The sequence below is a fragment of the Bombina bombina genome, chromosome 5, assembly GCF_027579735.1.
Source record: "Bombina bombina isolate aBomBom1 chromosome 5, aBomBom1.pri, whole genome shotgun sequence".
Classification (NCBI taxonomy): Eukaryota; Metazoa; Chordata; class Amphibia; order Anura; family Bombinatoridae; genus Bombina; species Bombina bombina.
Window position 1 is genome coordinate 892926377 of NC_069503.1, and position 24135 is coordinate 892950511.

General features: G+C 40.5%; 1 protein-coding gene across 1 annotated transcript in view; it reads right to left on the minus strand.

The window, feature by feature from the left end:
• Window positions 1–24135, minus strand: part of LYPLA1 (lysophospholipase 1) — a 186587-nt gene that overhangs the window by 44954 nt on the left and 117498 nt on the right. Inside the window, exons 5-7 of the mRNA XM_053715044.1 lie at window positions 21222–21292; window positions 19157–19230; window positions 373–474 (exon numbers count right to left, since the gene is read on the minus strand). Coding sequence (XP_053571019.1) covers window positions 373–474; window positions 19157–19230; window positions 21222–21292 — 247 coding nt within the window. The remainder of the gene's footprint in view (window positions 1–372; window positions 475–19156; window positions 19231–21221; window positions 21293–24135) is intronic.

Here is a 24135-nt window from a genome sequence, read left to right on the forward strand (position 1 = left end):
TTTAACTATATGTGCAATCCCTTTACAGGGGTTATATGTAGTTATATGCAAATGTTATTAGAATAATAATAATAATAAGCTCTATCATATTTGAGAAGTTTCTATTTTTGCACTTTTATATCTACAAGAAGTAGATACCAACAATAAAGTAAAGGAAACACTTGCATAGTTTCCAATGTGTTTACACAGAAACTGCTCTGACAGAAAGTCAACGTTACATGGCGTATTTTTGTTTGCCTTTAAATAATTACACAGAGTTATTCAATAAAAAGGTAATTATTTGACCATTTAAAATATTAGTAATTATAAACCCAGGCTCTGTGGTGTATAAAACATTTTAGTCATTTTTCTTAACAACTAAGACTTTATTACCTGAGGGAAAGAAGATCTCAGTGGAAGCCAACAGCTCAGTGCGAGAACACCAGCTAACTTCTGATTGGATGTAAGAGCTGTGTATAACGACAAGGCTCCTCCCTATTTATGGAATAGTACATTTCAAGCTTTCTAAATATATAATACATCATGAATGACATTAAAAATTACATTGAAAAAAACTAAAATTAATTAACATTACATGTCTGGTATTTCTTTTCTGGCATTTGATAGCAAAATACCCTCTAGTTTAAAAAAAACTTTGTGTTAAAAATAAATAAATAAAAATGAATAAATAGGTCTTATTTTATCCGTCATATTGCGAGGTCACTTAAAGTGTCAGTAAACCTTAAAAATAATTTTATATAATTCTGCACATAAAGCTGACAGGAAAATATCACCTGAGTATCTCTATGTAAAAAAGGAGGATATTTTAACTCACAATTTCCTCAGCTCACCAGAGTAAGTTCTGTGTAAAAAGTTATACTTCAGCTGCTGTTCCGCTGCAGGTAAAAAAAATAATGAGATTTTACTTAACTCTCATAAGATTTCATAGTAAACTTCCTTAAACTGAATAGGGAAATAACATGAGTGTGCATGAGGCTCACTCCCTTGCATGTCCCGGGACAGGCATACTGATTTGCTGCTTAAAGTCCTTTACAATGGGGTGTGAATACTTAGGACATTTTGAGGTAAAATACCTTTCTTTTTTACACAGAGATGTTCAGGTGATATTTTCTAGTCAGCTTTATACAGCTATGCTGCATCACTTTCAAGTGTTTCAACATTTGGGTATCATGGTCCTTTAAGAAAATACATTTAGCAGACATAAAGACAGTTAAATTCAGTCAATAATGAAAACAGACACTTTTAAAAACTTAAAAGGGATAGAAAGGTCAAAATTGAAATGTGCATGGGGCATTTCAATTTTAAATAGAAGTATTTTTGCAATATACTACTATTAGCCAAAATGCTTCTAGTAAAAGTTATTTACCTATAACTGGAAAAATTACATGAAAAGTTGTCATTCTAAAAATGAAACGTTTATGTAGAAAACCATGATTTAAAATCGAGGCTTACTGACTAGTGATTTAAATCATGATTAAAATCAATTTATTTAAATAAAATCCACCCTGTTATCTACTATGGAAATCTGCTCCCCAGATTACCTTCCTAACATGCGAAATATAGAAACATTTGCTGTGACCAATCAAAAAACAAAATGTATGCTTATCTGATAAATTTCTTTCTTTCTTGACACGGTGAGTCCGCGGATCATCAATTACTGTTGGAAATATCCCTCCTGGCCAGCAGGAGGAGGCAAAGAGCACTACAGCAAAGCTGTTAAGTATCACTTCCCTTCCCAAAATCTCCAGTCATTTGACCGAAGGAAAAGGAGAGAAAGGAAATAACACAAAGTGCAGAGGTGCCTGAGGTTTATATAAAAAACTGTTTGAAAAACAGGGATGGCGGTGGACTCACCGTGTCAAGAAATAATAAATTTATCAGGTAAGCATAAATTTTGTTTTCTTTCTTAAGACACTGTGAGTCCACGAATCATCAATTACTGTTGTGAATCAATGCCCAAGCTAGAGGACACAGATGATAAGGGAGGGCAAGACAGGTAACCTAAACAGAAGGCACCACTGATTGCAGAACCTTTCTCCCAAAAGAAGCCTCAGCCGAGAAAAGAAGTGTGCAAAGAAGACCAAGTCACAGCCTTACAGATCTGTTCTACATTCTTGAAGGCCCAAGAAGAAGACACCGCCCTAGTGGAATGAGCTGTAATTCTCTCAGGAGGCTGCTGTCCAGCAGTCTCATATGCCAAACGAATAATACTTCTCAACCAGAGAGAAAGAGAAGTGTCAGTAGCTTTCGGACGCTTACGTTTTCCAGAAAAGCAAACAAACAATGCAGAAGACTAACGAAAGTCCTTCGTATCCTGCAGATAGAATTTAAGAGCCTGCACAACGTCTAAGTTGTGCAATAAACGTTCTTTATGAGAAGAAGGATTAGGACAAAGAGAAGGAACAACAATTTCCTGATTAATATTTCTGTCTGAAACAACCTTAGGAAGAAAACCAAACATGGTACAGAGAACTGCCTTATCTGCATGAAATATGAGATAAGGAGAATCACACTGCAAAGCTGAGAGTTCAGAAACCCAGAAGAAATAGCAGTAAGAAACAAATCCTTTCAAGATAATAACTTAATATCTATGGAATGCATAGGATCAAACGGAGCCTGTTGTAAAACTTTAAGAACAAGGTTAAGACTCCAATGTGGAGCAACTGATTTAAACACAGGCTTGATTCTGACCAGGGCCTGACAAAAGGATTGTACAATGGGAATGTCCGCCAAACACTTGTGAAGTAGAACGGATAGAGCCGAAATCTGACCCTTGAGGGTACTGACAGATAACCCCCTTATTAAGGCCTTCCTGGAGAAAAGATAAGACTCTTGGGATCCTGACCTTACTCCAAGAATATCCTTTATACTCACACGAATAAAGATATTTATGCCATATCTTATGCTAAATCTTTCTAGTGACAGGCTTACGAGCCTGAACCATGGTCTCAATGACCGATTAAAAAAAAAACACGCTTAGCTAAAATCAAGCGTTCAATCTCCAAACAATCAGCTTCAGAGAAACGAGATTTAGTTGAAGGAAGGACCCCTGAAGCAGAAGGTCCTTCCTGAGCGGTAGTCTCCACGGAGGTAAAGACAACATCTCTACTAGATCTGCATACCAGATCCTGCGAGGCCATGCAGACGCTATTAGAATCACTGATGCTCTCTCCTGCTTGATCCGAGCGATAACTCGCGGAAGGAGAGCAAATGGAGGAAAGAGATATGCCAACCTGAAGTTCCAAGGAACTGTCAGAGCATCTATCAGAAAGGCTTGAGGATCTCTCGACCTCGAACCCTACTTTGGGAGCTTGGTGTTCTGACGAGATGCCATCAGATCCAATTCTGAAAACCCCCATTTGTTTGTTAACCTGGAGAACACTTCCGGATGGAGTTCCCACTCCCCAGGATGGAAAGTCTGTCTGCTCAGAAAATCCGCTTCCCAATTGCACTCCTGGAAAGTGGATGGCAGATAGATAGCAATTGTGAGCATCCGCCCACTGGATGAGCCGTGTCACCTCCTTCATGGCTAAGGAACTCCGAGTTCCCCCTTGGTGTTTGATGTAAGCCACTGAGGTTATGTTGTCCGTCTGGAATCTGATAGACCGGGCTAGGGCCAGCTGAGGCCAGGCCATTAAGGCATTGAAGAGGCATTGATATATCTGTATAATCCCCGTTCCACTGAGCGAGCATGCATAGCTGCAGAGTTCTCAAATGGAACCGAGCAAACTGAACTATGTCCATGGAAGCCACAACCAACCCGATTACCTCCATGCATTGGGCCACTGATGGTCGTGCTACCGACTGTAGGGACAGGCAAGGGGACAGAATCTTGGCTCTTCTGACCTCCGTCAGAAATATTTTCATAGATAGAGAATCTATAATGGTTCTTAAGGAGGTCACTCTTATAGTGGGAACAAGAGAACTTTTCTCCAGATTGATCTTCCAATCGTGGGAACGAAGGAACTCCAACAAGATCTTTGTATGAGATTCTGCTAGTTGCAAGGATGGCGCCTGAGCCAGAATGTCATTCAGATAAGGCGCCACTGCAATGCCCTGAGACCGAATTACTGCCAATTGAGCTCCCAGGACCTTTGAGAAAATTCTGGGAGCTGTGGCAAGGTCAAATGGAAGCGCTACAAATTGAAAATATTTGTCTAGATAGGCAAACCTCAGATATTTGTGATGATCCCTGTGAATGGGACTGTGCAGGTAAGCATCCTTCAGGTCTATGGTTGTTATAAATTGACCCTCTTGAATCAGAGGCAGAATGGAGTGGAAAGTCTTGAAGGACGGCACTCTGAGGGATTTGTTTTGTAACTTTAGATCTAGAATGGTCCTGAAAGTTCCCTCTTTTTTGGGAACCACAAACAGGTTTGAGTAAAATCCGAGATCCTGCTCCTGACTTGGAACAGGCACCATGCCTCCCAAGATGGAAAGGTCCTGTACACATTTGAAGAACGCCTATCTTTTTATCTGGCCTACAGATAATCTTGAGTGGTGGAACCTGCCCCTGGGAGGAAAAGTTTTGAACTCTAACTTGTACCCCTGGGAAACTATGTCCATTGCCCATGGGTCTGGGACATCTCATTCCAAAGCTTGCGCAAACTGAGAGAGTCTTCCCCCCACTTGATCCGATCCCGGATCGGGAGCAAACCCTTCATGCTGACTTGGAATCAGCGGGTTTCTTGGATTGCTTCCCCTTGTTCCAAGACTGACCAGGCTTCCAAAAGGGCTTGGATTTTTCCTGTTTGGTAGAGGCTGGGGAAGACTTTCCTCTGAAGTTATGAAAGGAATGAAAATTTGTCTGACGTCCCTTCATTTTGTTCTTTTTGTCTTGAGGCCGAAAAGATCCTTTGCCATCCGTGATATCGGAAATTATTTCTGCCAATGCTGGCCCGAACAAGGTCTTTCCCTTGTAAGGGATTGCCAAAAGCTTAGATTTAGAAGAAACATCAGCAGACCAAGATTTAAGCCATAGCGCTCTACTCGCTAAGATTGCAAAGCCAGATATTTTGGCCCCCAACTTAATGACCTGCAAAGAAGCGTCAGTGATAAAGGAATTCGCTAATTTTAGAGCTTTTATCCTATCCTGAATCTCCTCCAAAGGGGTTTCAGCTTGCAAGAACTCAAAGAAAGTGTCAAACCAATAGGCTGCAGCACTGGTTACTGTAGCAATGCACACCGCCGGTTGCCATTGTAATCCCTGATGAGTATACATCTTCTTTAAAAAGGCCTCCAGCTTTTTAGCCATAGGATCCTTGAAAGAGCAACTATCTTCAATAGGGATAGTAGTTCTCTAAGCCAAAGTGGAAATCACCCCTTCCACCTTTGGTAGGTATTCCTGGCCTCTCTCATTCCCGTGTGGCACGGTCTGGCACTGGAAACACCTCCCCAGGAGAGGGAACATCAAAGTATCTATTTAATTTACTAGATTTTTTAGGGTTGACAACGATAGGCATATCAGAGTCGTCCAAGGTAGCTAAAACCTCCTTTAACAAAACACAGAGGTGCTCAAGCTTGAATCGTAAAGAAACCACTTTAGCATCAGAAGAAGGAATTACACTATCTGAATCTGAGAGTTCAGAGGCTACCAAAGTATCCTCCTCTTCCGACTTATGGGAAAGAGCAACCTGGTTAGCCTGCGTCGGATCAGATACCTTACGGTCTGACTCAAAAATCTTCCTCTTACGCCTTCCTTGTAGCATAGGGATGGCCGCTAGCACCTCAGATACCACTGAGGAAACCTGGGCCGCAATTTCAGCTTTCAAAAATACTCCATCAGGAGATAGTGAGCGAGCGCAGGGCACTGCATGAGACAAGTTTGGGACACTTGTGGAGAAGGCTGTGGCATAGCCTGAACAGCATCCACTTGAGAGAATGGTGGCTCAGAATCAAACAATCTATCTTTGTACAATAAAGTTCTTTCGACACAAGAACTACAAAAAGGCAAGGGTGGTTCCATTTGGGCATTCAAACAAAGTTTGCAGTCCTCAACAGATATAGGTGCTAAGTCCATATTGCAATGAATGAAATACACACAAAAAAATATAAATATTTTTAAATTTCAAAAACCAAACTCTCTCTTTAAGACTCCTGCTTAATTAAAAACACAGTGCCCGACAATTATGAACAACCAAACCCCTTAATAAGCAAGATAATATTATTCTTCCAGGTCCCCAATGCAGTGCCTACCTGACCTCCCTTAAGCTCTGGAACAAGCAGAGGCCAAATGAGGAAGAGGACACAGTCGTAGTAACTTTCAGGAGAGAAAAGCGCCAAAAAAAGCATGCGCACTGCTAGGGAGAAGGAGCCCGCCCCATATGACGTCCCCACCGTGAATACAAGACGATCTCAAGTCTAAGAGAAAAACCAAATAGAGTCCAGTAACTAAACTGTAACATAAGCAGAAGACCCCTAAAACTGCGGGTTTCTGACCGAGCCACCAATACAATTTTACACCAAATCTGTTTGAAAAGTAAGCTTTACATTAACAAACACTCTCTCTCTAGGACTAAGTCCTATCTCACACAGTGCCCTGTCAGCCTGTCTAAATAATCCTGCTCTCAGGAAGATTATTGTCCCAGTAAGAGGTGCAGCAATAAATTCTTAAGTGCCAGGGTTCTCTGTATAAGAAATAAGAAAAAGCCGCTCCTTACAGAGTCCTGTAAATGAAGGAATGAACAGAGTAAGCCTGCTCTGGCATACTGTAGAACGGCAGCAATAATTGTCAGGAAAACGCAGTGAGGTCCACCCCACAAGTTCCAAACTGCTTTAAAGCTACCAAATCTCTACTAAAGAGACTAGCGTGGAATACAGCTAAACCCAGCTTGACAGGGAAGGTCAGAGCAAATCTGCTCAGGCTTCCAAAATAATAAAATCTTGATAGAAGAATCTTGTACAGACACCTAAACTTCACCTCCTCCTTGCACCTAAGGCAAAGAGAATGACTGGGGGTTGTGGGAAGGGAAGTGATACTTATCAGCTTTGCTGTGGTGCTCTTTGCCTCCTCCTGCTGGCAAGGAGTAATATTCCCAACAGTAATTGATGATCCGTGGACTCACGGTGTCTTAAGAAAGAAAAACCTTGAGACTTCCTAAACTATTGCTAATAAACTGCAAGTTCCTCTTGATGATGGCTATATGTTACACCTGTAATATTGTCTGAATAAAAACTGGGATAAGTTTCTCCTTTTCAGAAGAGGATAGATCTGAATGTACCTAAAGATTGCACTGAGTTTGAGTCAGACCGTAAGGTATCTGATCCGACGCAGGCTAACCAGGTTGCTCTTTCCCATAAGTCGGAAGATAATTATTGGTAACCTCGCCTCCTGAGGAAACCATCTCTCTGTATTCTCCTGGACCTACAGACTGAAACCCCAATCCCAGAGAATGGTGTCTGGAGACATTTTCCAAGTTGGGCAAATAAAGGACACCCGTAAAAAAAATAGTTTGGAAAACTATCAATCTGGACAGATTGTCTCACTGAAGAATACCATAGGATTCTATGAGATAGAGGAGTGAAATTTTGCACCATTATCAAAGTATGCAAAGTTGAAGAGGTATCATATGAAAGTGTGCAATTGTCAGGCCTAACACTTCTGTACATTGAGCTACATATGGGTTGGAAATGACATGACTAAGGGCAGAAGGCCCGAAACGTTGTCTTTACTTGTTGCCTCTATGCTGGAATAAAACTGAACATTTGAATTGAAATCCACAGTGCTGCTGGTTTTGTATTTTTACATTTGATTTTTGGGGTTGTAGGCCCCTGCAGCTTGCACGTGAGCAGAAAAGGAAAGTGCTGGACAGTGATATTGACTGTTAGAAATTTAATGTAATTGTGAGCAAACTGACTGTAACTTTGATCCCTGATTTATTAGAGAAACTGCATAGTCAGGGAATCTATAATTACTGCTTGGAAAGAGACTTTTGATAAATGAGAAAGAAAACTCATTAATTCTCCGACCATGTATGCAAAGAAAACACCAGTTGGTATGAAATACAGCTGAATGAAAAAATGGAGCCTGAACCAATATGGTGTCCAGATATAAAGCCACTGAACTACGACTACGTATTACAGACAAAAGAGTTCCTAGAAGGGGGGGCGGAGCCTGCTTTGAGACTGAATGGTCGCATATTACCATAGCTCCGGCTATACAGCACAAATTAACGCAACTTTGACCGTTCAGCTTAACTTTTTCTGTGTGATTACTTCGTCTGAGGGTACATAGAATTGGAAATTGTAGCTCTGAAACTGAAAAGGACACTGCCAAGTAGTGTGGACTCCCATACTCCTCAAGGAGCTTATGATTGGGACTTCTCCCGGAGCGGCCATATTGGGGCCCACGTGGAGGATTACTGCTAGACATGACTTTCCACAACGGAAGACTCCTGGACACCCTTCTTGAGCGATTACTACAGGTAGAGGAGAGATTGATCCTAGAACTCACATCGTCCGATACTGAGCCAAAACTATTATCTGGACGGCATGAAACTCAGTTGTGGGAGATGACCCCCAAGAGGATCGCAGCAATGGAGACCAACGAGACTCAAGCCACTATTGAGGCTGTGAGCACAAACATCACATTTAATACACACAAGGAGATCAAGTCATCTCTTGATACCTCAATCGCCCCACTCGATAACGGAGCAGGCAGACCGAGCAGGGCTTACCATCTGAACAACCTGACAGCGGAAGCGCCCACCTGATATGAGTGGTTTCTTGATCCTGATATGATCATGCAGTTTCGGAGTGGCCTGATTACGAGGGGAGCTAACTCACCTGAAGAAAAGGCTTCAGAGAGGTTATGGCCAGATTTAACGGTCCTACTCCTCCCATCTACTGCCTGCAAAACAAATGAGCTCAGTGCCTACACCAGTCAGGCATTGAGCAGCCGCATATTAATAGCCATGCAGGGGATGAAGGAAGAGACTACCGCACCGGAGATCTTTTATCAAGAGTGTCAAGTGGGCTTGAGTACCGGCGTGGGATAGACCAATGGACCCTAATTGGAAGCGAGTTGGGCACGTTATGATTATTTAGAACACTATCACCTAAGGGCAATATATATTCCTGTTTACAACTGTTTTTTTTTCTCTTTGTCTCAGGCCCTCAAGACCAACTGGTGTGGGGTAGGATATTTAGTTTTATTTAGGACAGTTCACTGGGGTACACGCATACAACTGTTTGCTTGGAGATCCTAATAACTCTGCCCTACTGGACACCTTATAGGTCTTTTATGAAAGACAATTCAAATATCTTTTACATAATGCTCAGCCTGTTCGCGCCTCCTTCCCCACTCTACGCTAGCTCTGCGGTGCCCTGAACTACAACTCCTTTATTTTGAGTATATTCCTGCTAGTCAGATAGTTTTTCATCATAATTTGTTGATAATATCTCTCTGATCGCTTTAATCTGGTTGCCCTCTCCTAGAATAATAGTTCAGACTCTTTATGATAATTGTTTTATGTGTGTCCATGAATATGTGAAGATTGCTCTAATTAAAGGGGCTAAAACGTTAGTATAAGACCTATTAATGTAGTTGATCTATGCATTGTGGGAGCTTACTAAGCTTATTATATAACTAAAGTTATCATATGCTTTTGTTTCGTGTTGCACTATACTTGTTTACAGGATGTCCACGGAAGGGTCCATATATGTTCATACTATATTTAAGGGCACAGATATATATCTGGAAATATGATTTGTAGATGTAAGGTACAGTTTCACATTAGTTGGTGTTTATTTAACCTGCTGGGAGTATATATAACACTAACCTGTACACTATTTGTACTCTACATATACCCACCAATATATATATAACCTAGATAACATAAGGAGACTCAATAGTGGAATCTCATCCCTGTACTTATTGCTTGTTTCTCTTTAAAAAGACATGCAAGATATAATAATACGGTTGCGCCATCGGCAGCTGAGACGATGCAGCTTAGTCCTCCTATTATGTCTTACTGAGGAGTGTTTTTGTAGTTCAAATCCTTTTAGGTCTTAGATTCCACTAGTATACACTAATCATTATTCATGATTCTTAGAGCGCCTCTAGAGAACAGGGATGCCCCCAATTTAAACACTGCCTACACAATTGACGTGTGATTCTAAATATATATGGCCACACACTTAACCAATAATATTAAACATAGAGTAACCAACGTATATATCTCCCCGCCCATAGGTTCTCATTGTATGACCCACTGGAATACAGGAACTGCTATGAGATATCAGACCACCTACAGGAGCCAATGACCCTATATGAGTAGTGATCTCTCCTACAATTTAAGATTACTGTCTTCGCTAACCATAGTACACATTCCCTAGCCCAATGGGATAAGCTAATACATATTTACCTGGGGTCATCATACATAGTTAGCAGCATACCATATTTTGATGGTGCTACATGGCTTAGTCATTCTCTATACCACAACCTGACAACAGTTTCTTTACCCTATTAATATTTACATACTTTGAACTGGAAGGGATTCTGGCAGAAACAATTTGAAAGATTGTGCTAGTTTCTGCAAGTATTATAGTACTATTATAGTCCTACTAGCTTCAAGTATACCCCTATCACTTAGCTAAGATAATGGTATGGTCTCCAGTGATTTTTTTATAGTGAATAAAAGAAAAGTAAGGTATCTCCCCTCACCCTTTTCCACTCTACGTGATAGAGTGGGTCATATCCAATACCCCTTTTCCGTCTACGTCCAGTGGTGACAATTACCCCTGTGGGGAGGTACCAACCACATCCCTTTACCGTATTGGTCTAGTGGTGCCACGATCCCAGAGGGGTGGTACAGTCCACTGAACATCTTATATGGTCAAAACTTGATACATTGATCCTATATCTCATGGCAGTGAGGTATATACTCTTTGCCAACCCAGCCTAAAATTGTATCTCTCTCTTTTTACCCCCTAACACCTACCTCTTGGGTCTTTGTTGGCTGCCCCCCCTTTCCCTCTTCTTCCTATACCAGTGAGCTTACTTTGTTAGCAAAGGAATTCTTCTCCTCACCTGAGGGGTAATTTTTCTCTAAGAGCATTTAAACTGAGCCATTTCACTAAATATTAACCGTAACTCCCTACCCCACTTCTCTACACCTTTGAGCTTACTTTGTAAGCCACGGAAAATAAATCCTATAGAAATTTACCCTGGTTTTTCATGTATGTCAGTGTATGTTGTATTATCCACTGTTATTACAATTTAATTATGTTCTTTTATATATGCTAATGTAATATGCAACTATGCTCAATACCAATAAGGTCCATAATAGGCAAACTCCTATTGGATATATTACTGAATCCTGTTGATAATGTGACATACCATTAGTGTTTGTTAAACCTTTGGTACAGCAAGAAGTATCTATGCAAATATTTTCAATAACTTGACACCTTGTATACAACTATATTGGATGAATATTTGTGCATTGGTTGACATCTTGTATACATTCATGTTTGATGATTATTTGTCTGCTTATGCAGAAAATTCTTTCAATTAAACAAGTTTGAATAAAAAAAAAAAAGGTGTTAACATAACATAAATAGAAATATTTCCATATCACAGTAATAAATTATTGCACAAAGGCATTTTGAAGAAGAAAAAAAAAACTGTAGGAACTGTAGATAGACCAAACTGAAAAGATTTGCCCTGAAAGGCATATCTTAGAAACTGGTCTAGAAATAGGAAGGAAAGCAAGCATCCTTCAAATTAAACACTGACATAAATTGACCCTGTTGATTAAGGGTTAAAGCTGTCTAGATTGTTACTATTTTGAAAATAGGAACCATGAAATTTGTTTAAAGTCATTAAAAATTGGTCCGAAAATTCCCTCTTCTTGGGAAAAATGGAAAAGGATGGAATAAAATCATTGACCTGGTTCTAAAACCTAAACTATAGCTAAAAAAATGTGGAAAGTCTTTTGTAAACGTTAGAAGGGCCTTTATTTGAAAACCTGTGAAACTATGTTTAGAACCCAGAGATCTTGGACAGACTGTGATAGGCCATCTTAAAAAAAATAAAAGGCGTTAACTGCCCCCTACCAGAAAAGATTCTTGAAAACACTTCGGAGGTAAGGGAGCCCCCTACAATAGAATACACATATAGCAATCAAGAGTCACTTGTAAATATATAATACGGGGATGTAATAGGTATCACTGGTACCAAATCTCAGAAAGAGAGAGAGGTTGGAGATGAATTAGTTTAAAATATAACTTTTAATAAGTATGATGTTAAAATAAAAGGGAAACAAATTAAAAACACAAACAAATAACTGGTTCTATTGTGATCACAGTATGAGAAAGCACTAAAATGGCGTGCTATGATAGTAATTTAGGGTGATGTCACAATGTGGGTCTGGAGCAAAATAGAAAGACTATGACCGGATAAGTTCTTGTTACTGATTAGTATTGAGTAAATATATATGAGTAAAAACAGAATTTATGTTTACCTGATAAATTTCTTTCTCCAACGGTGTGTCCGGTCCACGGCGTCATCCTTACTTGTGGGATATTCTCTTCCCCAACAGGAAATGGCAAAGAGCCCAGCAAAGCTGGTCACATGATCCCTCCTAGGCTCCGCCTACCCCAGTCATTCGACCGACGTTAAGGAGGAATATTTGCATAGGAGAAACCATATGGTACCGTGGTGACTGTAGTTAAAGAAAATAAAATATCAGACCTGATTAAAAAAACCAGGGCGGGCCGTGGACCGGACACACCGTTGGAGAAAGAAATTTATCAGGTAAACATAAATTCTGTTTTCTCCAACATAGGTGTGTCCGGTCCACGGCGTCATCCTTACTTGTGGGAACCAATACCAAAGCTTTAGGACACGGATGAAGGGAGGGAGCAAATCAGGTCACCTAAATGGAAGGCACCACGGCTTGCAAAACCTTTCTCCCAAAAATAGCCTCAGAAGAAGCAAAAGTATCAAACTTGTAAAATTTGGTAAAAGTGTGCAGTGAAGACCAAGTCGCTGCCCTACATATCTGATCAACAGAAGCCTCGTTCTTGAAGGCCCATGTGGAAGCCACAGCCCTAGTGGAATGAGCTGTGATTCTTTCGGGAGGCTGCCGTCCGGCAGTCTCGTAAGCCAATCTGATGATGCTTTTAATCCAAAAAGAGAGAGAGGTAGAAGTTGCTTTTTGACCTCTCCTTTTACCTGAATAAACAACAAACAAGGAAGATGTTTGTCTAAAATCCTTTGTAGCATCTAAATAGAATTTTAGAGCGCGGACCACATCCAAATTGTGCAACAAACGTTCCTTCTTTGAAACTGGTTTTGGACACAGAGAAGGTACGATAATCTCCTGGTTAATGTTTTTGTTAGAAACAACTTTTGGAAGAAAACCAGGTTTAGTACGTAAAACCACCTTATCTGCATGGAACACCAGATAAGGAGGAGAACACTGCAGCGCAGATAATTCTGAGACTCTTCTAGCAGAAGAAATCGCAACTAAAAACAAAACTTTCCAAGATAATAACTTAATATCAACGGAATGTAAGGGTTCAAACGGAACCCCCTGAAGAACTGAAAGAACTAAATTGAGACTCCAAGGAGGAGTCAAAGGTTTGTAAACAGGCTTGATTCTAACCAGAGCCTGAACAAAGGCTTGAACATCTGGCACAGCTGCCAGCTTTTTGTGAAGTAATACCGACAAGGCAGAAATCTGTCCCTTCAGGGAACTTGCAGATAATCCTTTTTCCAATCCTTCTTGAAGGAAGGATAGAATCCTAGGAATCTTAACCTTGTCCCAAGGGAATCCTTTAGATTCACACCAACAGATATATTTTTTCCAAATTTTGTGGTAAATCTTTCTAGTCACAGGCTTTCTGGCCTGAACAAGAGTATCGATAACAGAATCTGAGAATCCTCGCTTCGATAAAATCAAGCGTTCAATCTCCAAGCAGTCAGCTGGAGTGAAACCAGATTCGGATGTTCGAACGGACCCTGAACAAGAAGGTCTCGTCTCAAAGGTAGCTTCCAAGGTGGAGCCGATGACATATTCACCAGATCTGCATACCAAGTCCTGCGTGGCCACGCAGGAGCTATCAAGATCACCGACGCCCTCTCCTGCTTGATCCTGGCTATCAGCCTGGGGATGAGAGGAAATGGCGGGAACACATAAGCTAGTTTGAAGGTCCAAGGTGCTACTAGTGCATCCACTAGAGCCGCCTTGGGATCCCTGGATCTGGCCCCGTAGCAAGGAACTTTGAAGTTCTGACGAGAGGCCATCAGATCCATGTCTGGAATGCCCCACAGGTGAGTGACTTGGGCAAAGATTTCCGGATGGAGTTCCCACTCCCCCGGATGCAATGTCTGCCGACTCAGAAAATCCGCTTCCCAATTTTCCACTCCTGGGATGTGGATAGCAGACAGGTGGCAGGAGTGAGACTCCGCCCAAAGAATAATTTTGGTTACTTCTTCCATCGCTAGGGAACTCCTTGTTCCCCCCTGATGGTTGATGTACGCAACAGTCGTCATGTTGTCTGATTGAAACCGTATGAACCTGGTCCTCGCAAGCTGGGGCCAGGCCTGGAGAGCATTGAATATCGCTCTCAGTTCCAGAATATTTATCGGTAGAAGAGATTCTTCCCGAGACCAAAGACCCTGAGCTTTCAGGGATCCCCAGACCGCGCCCCAGCCTATCAGACTGGCGTCGGTCGTGACAATGACCCACTCTGGTCTGTGGAACATCATCCCTTGAGACAGATTGTTCAGGGACAGCCACCAACGGAGTGAGTCTCTGGTCCTCTGATTTACTTGTATCTTCGGAGACAAGTCTGTATAGTCCCCATTCCACTGACTGAGCATGCACAGTTGTAATGGTCTTAGATGAATGCGCGCAAAAGGAACTATGTCCATCGCCGCCACCATCAACCCGATCACTTCCATGCACTGAGCTATGGAAGGAAGAGGAACGGAATGAAGTATCCGACAATAGTCCAGAAGCTTTGTTTTTCTGGCCTCTGTTAGAAAGATCCTCATTTCTAAGGAGTCTATAATTGTTCCCAAGAAGGGAACCCTTGTTGACGGGGATAGAGAACTCTTTTCCACGTTCACTTTCCAGCCGTGAGATCTGAGAAAGGCCAGGACAATGTCCGTGTGAGCCTTTGCTTGAGGAAGGGACGACGCTTGAATCAGAATGTCGTCCAGGTAAGGTACTACTGCAATGCCCCTTGGTCTTAGCACCGCTAGAAGGGACCCTAGTACCTTTGTGAAAATCCTTGGAGCAGTGGCTAATCCGAAAGGAAGCGCCACGAACTGGTAATGTTTGTCCAGGAATGCAAACCTTAGGAACCGATGATGTTCCTTGTGGATAGGAATATGTAGATACGCATCCTTTAAATCCACCGTGGTCATGAATTGACCTTCCTGGATGGAAGGAAGGATAGTTCGAATGGTTTCCATCTTGAACGATGGGACCTTGAGAAATTTGTTTAAGATCTTGAGATCTAGGATTGGTCTGAACGTTCCCTCTTTTTTGGGAACTATGAACAGATTGGAGTAGAACCCCATCCCTTGTTCTCTTAATGGAACAGGATGAATCACTCCCATTTTTAACAGGTCTTCTACACAATGTAAGAACGCCTGTCTCTTTATGTGGTCTGAAGACAACTGCGACCTGTGGAACCTCCCCCTTGGGGGAAGTCCCTTGAATTCCAGAAGATAACCCTGGGAGACTATTTCTAGCGCCCAAGGATCCAGAACATCTCTTGCCCAAGCCTGAGCGAAGAGAGAGAGTCTGCCCCCCACCAGATCCGGTCCCGGATCGGGGGCCAATATTTCATGCTGTCTTGGTAGCAGTGGCAGGTTTCTTGGCCTGCTTTCCCTTGTTCCAGCCTTGCATTGGTCTCCAAGCTGGCTTGGCCTGAGAAGTATTACCCTCTTGCTTAGAGGACGTAGCACCTTGGGCTGGTCCGTTTTTACGAAAGGGACGAAAATTAGGTCTATTTTTTTGCCTTGAAAGGCCGATCCTGAGGAAGGGCGTGGCCCTTACCCCCAGTGATATCAGAGATAATCTCTTTCAAGTCAGGACCAAACAACGTTTTCCCCTTGAAAGGAATGTTTAGTAGCTTGTTCTTGGAAGACGCATCAGCCGACCAAGATTTCAACCAAAGCGCTCTGCGCGCCACAATAGCAAACCCAGAGTTCTTAGCCGCTAACTTAGCCAATTGCAAAGAGGCGTCTAGAGTGAAAGAATTAGCCAATTTGAGAGCATTGATTCTGTCCATAATCTCCTCATAAGGAGGAGAGTCACTATCGAGCACCTTAAGCAGTTCATCAAACCAGAAATATGCGGCAGTAGTGACAGGGACAATGCATGAAATGGGTTGTAGAAGGTAACCCTGCTGAACAAACATCTTTTTAAGCAAACCTTCTAATTTTTTATCCATAGGATCTTTGAAAGCACAACTATCCTCTATGGGAATAGTGGTGCGTTTGTTTAAAGTAGAAACCGCTCCCTCGACCTTGGGGACTGACTGCCATAAGTCCTTTCTGGGGTCGACCATTCCATTTTACATAGTTTCTCTGGGATGACTAAATTTTCACAATCATCCAGAGTGGATAATACCTCCTTAAGCAAAATGCGGAGATGTTCCAATTTAAATTTAAATGTAATCACATCAGATTCAGCCTGCTGAGAAATGTTCCCTAAATCAGTAATTTCTCCCTCAGACAAAACCTCCCTGGCCCCCTCAGATTGGGTTAGGGGCCCTTCAGAGATATTAATATCAGCGTCGTCATGCTCTTCAGTAACTAAAACAGAGCAGCCACGCTTACGCTGACAAGGGTTCATTTTGGCTAAAATGTTTTTGACAGAATTATCCATTACAGCCGTTAATTGTTGCATAGTAAGGAGTATTGGCGCGCTAGATGTACTAGGGGCCTCCTGAGTGGGCAAGACTCGTGTAGACGAAGGAGGGAATGATGCAGTACCATGCTTACTCCCCTCACTTGAGGAATCATCTTGGGCATCATTGTCATTATCACATAAATCACATTTATTTAAATGAATAGGAATTCTGGCTTCCCCACATTCAGAACACAGTCTATCTGGTAGTTCAGACATGTTAAACAGGCATAAACTTGATCAGAAAGTACAAAAAACGTTTTAAAATAAAACCGTTACTGTCACTTTAAATTTTAAACTGAACACACTTTATTACTGCAATTGCGAAAAAACATGAAGGAATTGTTCAAAATTCACCAAATTTTCACCACAGCGTCTTAAAGCCTTGAAAATATTGCACACCAATTTTGGAAGCTTTAACCCTTAAAATAACGGAACCGGAGCCGTTTTAAGCTTTAAACCCCTTTACAGTCCCTGGTATCTGCTTTGCTGAGACCCAACCAAACCCAAAGGGGAATACGATACCAAATGACGCCTTCAGAAGTCTTTTATAAGTATCAGAGCTCCTCTCACATGCGACTGCATGCCATGCCTCTCAAAAACAAGTGCGCAACACCGGCGCGAAAATGAGACTCTGCCTATGCTTTGGGAAAGCCCCTAAAGAATAAGGTGTCTAAAACAGTGCCTGCCGATATTATTATATCAAAATACCCAGATAAAATGATTCCTCAAGGCTAAATATGTGTTAATAATCAATCGATTTAGCCCAGAAAAAGTCTACAGTTTAAATAAGCCCTAGTGAAGCCCTTATTTACAATCGTAATAAACATGGCTTACCGGATCCCATAGGGAAAATGACAGCTTCCAGCATTACATCGTCTTGTTAGAATGTGTCATACCTCAAGCAGCAAGGGACTGCAAACTGTTCCCCCAACTGAAGTTAATTGCTCTCAACAGTCCTGTGTGGAACAGCCATGGATTTTAGTTACGGTTGCTAAAATCATTTTCCTCATACAAACAGAATTCTTCATCTCTTTTCTGTTTCTGAGTAAATAGTACGTACCAGCACTATTTAAAAATAACAAACTCTTGATTGAATAATGAAAAAACTACAGTTAAACACTAAAAAACTCTAAGCCATCTCCGTGGAGATGTTGCCTGTACAACGGCAAAGAGAATGACTGGGGTAGGCGGAGCCTAGGAGGGATCATGTGACCAGCTTTGCTGGGCTCTTTGCCATTTCCTGTTGGGGAAGAGAATATCCCACAAGTAAGGATGACGCCGTGGACCGGACACACCTATGTTGGAGAAATATGCTCAGGTATTGTTCTTAGAAACAGTATATCAGGTTAATGTATATGGGGTCTTGAATTAGATGTAAGTGTCCTTTTCGCTGAAAGAGCTGCCTGTCAAATGTGAGACAGAGGCTGTATTGAAGCAGGTAACAGAGCCTAACAAAAAGTGTTTTTTTTATAGAAGTTGAATTTGATTTTCACTAAAATAAGCACATTGATATGCTTAAAATTACAAGAGATTTTAAAATAATAAAAGTTAGTTAGGTGAATTTATCATTACTTTAAGGGAGCTTTTAATACTCCCCTCCCCATCCAGCTCCCTTAAAGGGACATGAAGCACAAGAAATTTATTTCATGATTCAGTTAAAGCTTACAATTTTAATCAACTTTCCAATTTACTTTGATTATCTAATTTGTTCCTTCTCTTGTTATCCTTTGCTTAAAGGTTTATCTACGTAAGCTCAGGAGCAGCAAAGAACATAGGTTCTAACTGCTGATTGGTGGCTGCACATACTGTATATACCAATTGTCATTGGCTTACTCATGTGTTCAGTTAGAAACCAGTAGTGCATTGCGGCTCCTTCAACAAATAATACCAAGAGAATGAAGCAAATTTGATAACAGACGTAAACTGGAAAATTGTACGTTCTACCTAAATCATGAAAGAAAATGTTGGGGTTTCATGTCCCTTTAAGATCTCTGTAGTAGTCCGGTACTACGTATGCCCCAGTAAGTAGAAGATGGGGCACCACCTGAATGACAACACAGTTGAACTTGCACGCAGTTTCATTTTGACTTTACGATGTCTTTAAATTACTGACCTCCTAGCTGACAAGTACAGATATGTGCAATGAAGTCTATGAGACAGACATTTATATAAACATTTTTAAATTGAACAACTTTCTATTTTTTTCATAAAGCATCAAAGTGCCAATGTGATTGTGAAAAAAAAAATATATACATAAAAAAAAAACCCCAAAAAAAACAACTTACCTGAGAAAATCCTCCCAAAACGATTCTATTTGAGGGAATCCCATTCTTCACTTCTTGGTCTATTATTGCTTTAACTAGAAGGGAGATTTATTGTTTTGTTTAAAGTGTTTACCATCAGCTAAACCACAATAAAAAACGGACACTATACGCTCTCTTTTGTTTTATTAAAAGGGAAACTTTTTTTTCTTAGTTGTATCTACAAGAGGGTATTTTAAAACATATTTTTGTAAAATGGATGTTCCTATACCGTTGTCTACCAATAAGAAGGAAATCTACTTATCAGTTAGTAAGCAATCAGGTCTTAAAGGGACAACTTTCATGATTCAGATACAGCATGCTATTTCTTTGTGTCTCTTTATATCCTTTGTTGAAAAGCATATGTACAAATCCTCAGGAGCAATTCACTACTGGGAGCTAGCTGGTGATTTTTGACTACAAACATTGGTGTCTTGTCATTGGCTCACCAAAATGTTTAAGGCACTATTATGAGTCTAAATCAACATACAAAATCTAACTTAAAGGGATAGAAAGGTCAAAAATGGAAAGTGCAATTTGAAATGTAAGCATTTTTTGCAATGTACTTTCATCAGCAACAATAGTTCTAGTAAAAGTTATTACTGCTTTTCTGTGGCATACGCACATATCCTGTGAGAGCCCGTGCACCAGTATCCAAACACCATGCCTGCTTAGAGAGGTGACGTGGTGTGCATTGCTTCTGATGACATAATTTGTGTCATACAAGCCGCTGCTGACTCCTTTACAGGATATGTGCATATGCTACTGAAAAACAGTAACTTACTAGAAGCATTTTTTCTAGTGAAAGTATATTGCAAAAATTCTTCTGATTTAAAGTGAATGTAAAGTTTAAGGAATTAGTGCCCAGTATCTTAATAATCTTAAAAACAAGGGCACTTTACAAACACTTTCTTTTTTTTAATTTTAAATTTTGTTTCAGTAAGCAGACCCCCGTCCGCATTTTAAATTTTGTTTCAGTAAGCAGACCCCGCCCACATCTCCGACTGTACTTTGCATACTTTGGACACCAACGGGGGCACGCAACGACTGGAGGAAGCCAGATTAGTCATCAATATGCTAAAGAAGGCAGGAGATGTGGGTGGAGGATCGGCGGTCTGTTTACCGTAACAAAATGGTAAGTATTTTTTTTAAAAAAAGCATGTTTGTAAAGCTTCATGAAGGACATGAAGCATACTTATCTAAATTAAAGGGACACTGAACCAAAAAAAATTCTTTCGTGATTCAGATAGAGCATGACATTTTAAGCAACTTTCTAATTTACTCCTATTATCAAATTTTCTTCATTCTCTTGGTATCTTTATTTGAAATGCAAGAATGTAAGTTTAGATGCCGGACCGTTTTTGGTTAACAACCTGGGTTGTCCTTGCTGATTGGTGGATAAATTAATCCACCAAATAAAAAAGTGCTGTCCAGAGTACTGAATAAAAAAAAAGCTTAGATTCCTTCTTTTTCAAATAAAGAGAGCAAGAGAACAAAGAAAAATTGATAATAGGAGTAAATCAGAAAGTTGCTTAAAATTGCATGCTCTATCTGAATCACAATAGAAAAAAATGGGTTCAGTGTCCCTTTAAATTAGTTAAGTTATAATGCAGGGAGACGAGGACCCCTTGGTCAGTGTGTCTAGAGGGATATGGGCGCACCTCACAGCGAGTCCTGCAGGACCCAAAACAATCTTCTGAGGGGGCTGAAATGTCTTTCAAAGGACTGCCTGGTCTGTCAGGGGGTTGTACTGTCCTTTTTAATTGGGTCTAGACTGCAGGAAAGTACTTATTTCTGAAATGCACACTAAAAGCTGCTATTCTTTTATTCATTCCATGGTTGAGCACTTCTTGCTACTGTTTCACTCAGTGCTCACCCTGGTCAGTGGATGTGTACAGTTTACATCTGTCTGTATGATGGGTTCTGCTATGAAGAGCATAGACATTTAGTGTGTGCACAAGCATAGAAGTGTATATGACAGCATTTCCCACACAAGATGATATATTTATGATTGCAGCATGCTTAAACAAAGAACGTTGCAGGAGCTTACTATTCTCTGAAGCTCTTTTGATACCAGCATCATCCTCTTGAGCATCGGGAGACAATCCAATTATGTCAAACCTAGAGTATAATAAAACAGATTAATCATAGAATTATGAAATGACAATGGCCTTTTTCTTCAAGTATCCTTGTTTCACACTTGTAAACTTACACTGCATTATATAATCTCAAAATTAAAAAAGGGACATACAAGTTTATTTTTAGTTCAGATAGAGCATGCTATTTTAAAGACTCTTCAGTTCACTTCTACTATAAAATGTACTTTGTTCTCTTGCTATCAATTTTTGAAAACATGCCTGGGTAGGCTCAGCAGCAATGCACTACTGGGAGCTAGCTGAAGTTTGGCAGCTACATACATATCCCTCTTATCATTGGTTCACCCAATGGGTTAGATTTACTAACCCATGGATGGACATCTCCTGTTAACACATCATCACAGCTAGCGGGCAGCAATACGCTTCCCGCATTAATCATTACACACTTAGTTTTTGTGCAATGCCATTTCCCTGCTCAAGCATGGACAGGGGCTGTCAATCTCCCCGTTCTGAGAAGTCCGGAGGGATTGAAATACGCCACTTTATAGTTGGCGTACAAGTTAAGAAGCAGCGTTCTAAAGACTACTTGCACGAGCGAGACTGCAGCCGAGAGTTAAAAGCAGCAAATAGAAACCCAATGTGTTCAGCTTCAGATAGCATTCAGTAGTGGTCTGATGCTCCATTGCTCACAAACTATAGGGATGCAATAGTGCGATAAGAGCATTTTCATTTTACACTTGTATACCCCTTTAAACCACCTACAATTTAAAGTTATGATAAATATATAGGCGATTCCTTTAGCGGATTGGTTTTTGCAAATTTCAAAATAAAATAATTTACATCAAAACAGAAAAAATTGAGTATAAAAAAAAAGTTAGAATAAGAATGATACGTGATAACTCTAATAGATTCACTAATTGTTTATAATTTAAACTTTTTTTTGTAAATTTAATTGTAAAATATGAGACAAATATTGGGCGAGATCAAATATACGGCGCAGGTTTCGGCGCAAGCGTGGGAACCTGCGCCGCCCGTAATGTCACCTCACACATTGGGGTATCACATAAACCCCGCCGGCAGTTCATAAAGTGCCTCAAGTCGGATAAACTAGCGATGTCCAGAATTTAGCGTAAATACAAATTTCTGGAGTCGCTAGTGACTTACGGCACTTTAGAAACTGCCGGCGCCTAAGAAAAGTAAATAAAATAACAAATCTCCCGTAAAAGTCTAACACGCCTCCCAAAAATAAGCCCGACACGTAAAACCCCTATATCCGCAATCCCCCCTCTCATTACTAATAATAAATGTATTAACCCCTAGACCGACAACCCCCCACAACGCAATAAGCCTAATTAAACTATTAACCCATATATCCGCCATCAAACCCACACCACAAGTAATAACTAAATTATTAACCCCTAAACCACCATGGCCCACAACGCAATTAACCTAATCAAGTATTAACCCCTAAACCACCATAGCCCACATAGCCTATTAAATGTATTAACCCCTAATCTGCCGCTGCCAACGTCGCCGCCACTATAATAAAGTTATTAACCCCTAAATCTAAGTCTAACCCTAACACCCCCCTAACTTAAATATTATTTAAATAAATCTAAATAAATTTACTATTATTAACTAAATTATTCCTATTTAAATTATTCCTATTTAAAACTAAATACTTACCTATAAAATAAACCCTAAGATAGCTACAATATAATTCATAATTACATTGTAGCTATTTTAGAATTTATTTTTATTTTACAGGCAACTTTGTATTTATTTTAACTAGGTACAATAGCTATTAAATAGTTAATAACTATTTAATAGCTACCTAGTTAAAATAAATACAAATTTACCTGTAAAATAAATCCTAACCTAAGTTACAATTACACCTAACACTACACTATCATTAAATACATTAAATTAATTAACTACAATTACCTAAAATTAAATACAATTAAATAAAATAAACTATAGTACAAAACCCCCCACACTAAATTACAGAAAATAAAAAAATTTACAAGAAGTTTAAAACTAATTACACCTAATCTAAGCCCCCTAATAAAATAGCCCCCCAAAATAATAAAATTCCCTACCCTATACTAAATTACAAATAGCCTTTAAAAGGGCTTTTTGCGGGGCATTGCCCCAAAGTAATAAGCTCTTTTACCTGCAAAAAAAGAAATACAACCCCCCCAACATTAAAACCCACCACCCACACACCCAACCTTACTCTAAAACCCACCCAGTCCCCCCTTAAAAAAACACTAACCCCTTGAAGATCACCCTACCATGACCCGTCTTCACCCAGCCGGGCAGAAGTCTTCATCCGATCCGGGCAGAAGACTTCATCCGATCCGGGCAGAAGAGGTCCTCCAGCCGGGCAGAAGTCTTCATCCAAGCGCAATCTTCTATCTTCTTCCAACCAACGAGGAGCGGCTCCATCTTGAAGACATCCGACACGGAGCATCCTTCCTGGCCGACGACTAACCGACGAATGAAGGCGACCCTTCAATTCTATCAGCCAATCGGAATTAAGGTAGGAAAAATCCTATTGGCTGATGAAATCAGCCAATCGGATTGAAGTTCAATCCGAGTGGCTGATCAAATCAGCCAATAGGATTGACCTCGCATTCTATTGGCTGTTCCAATCAGCCAATAGAATGCAAGCTCAATCCTATTGGCTGATTGCATCAGCCAATAGGATTTTTCCTACCTTAATTCCGATTGGTTGATAGAATTCTATCAGCCAATCGGAATTGAAGGGACGCCATCTTGGATGACATCATTTAAAGGAACCTTCATTCGTCGGTTAGTCGTCGGCCAGGAAGGATGCTCCGCGTCGGATGTCTTCAAGATGGAGCC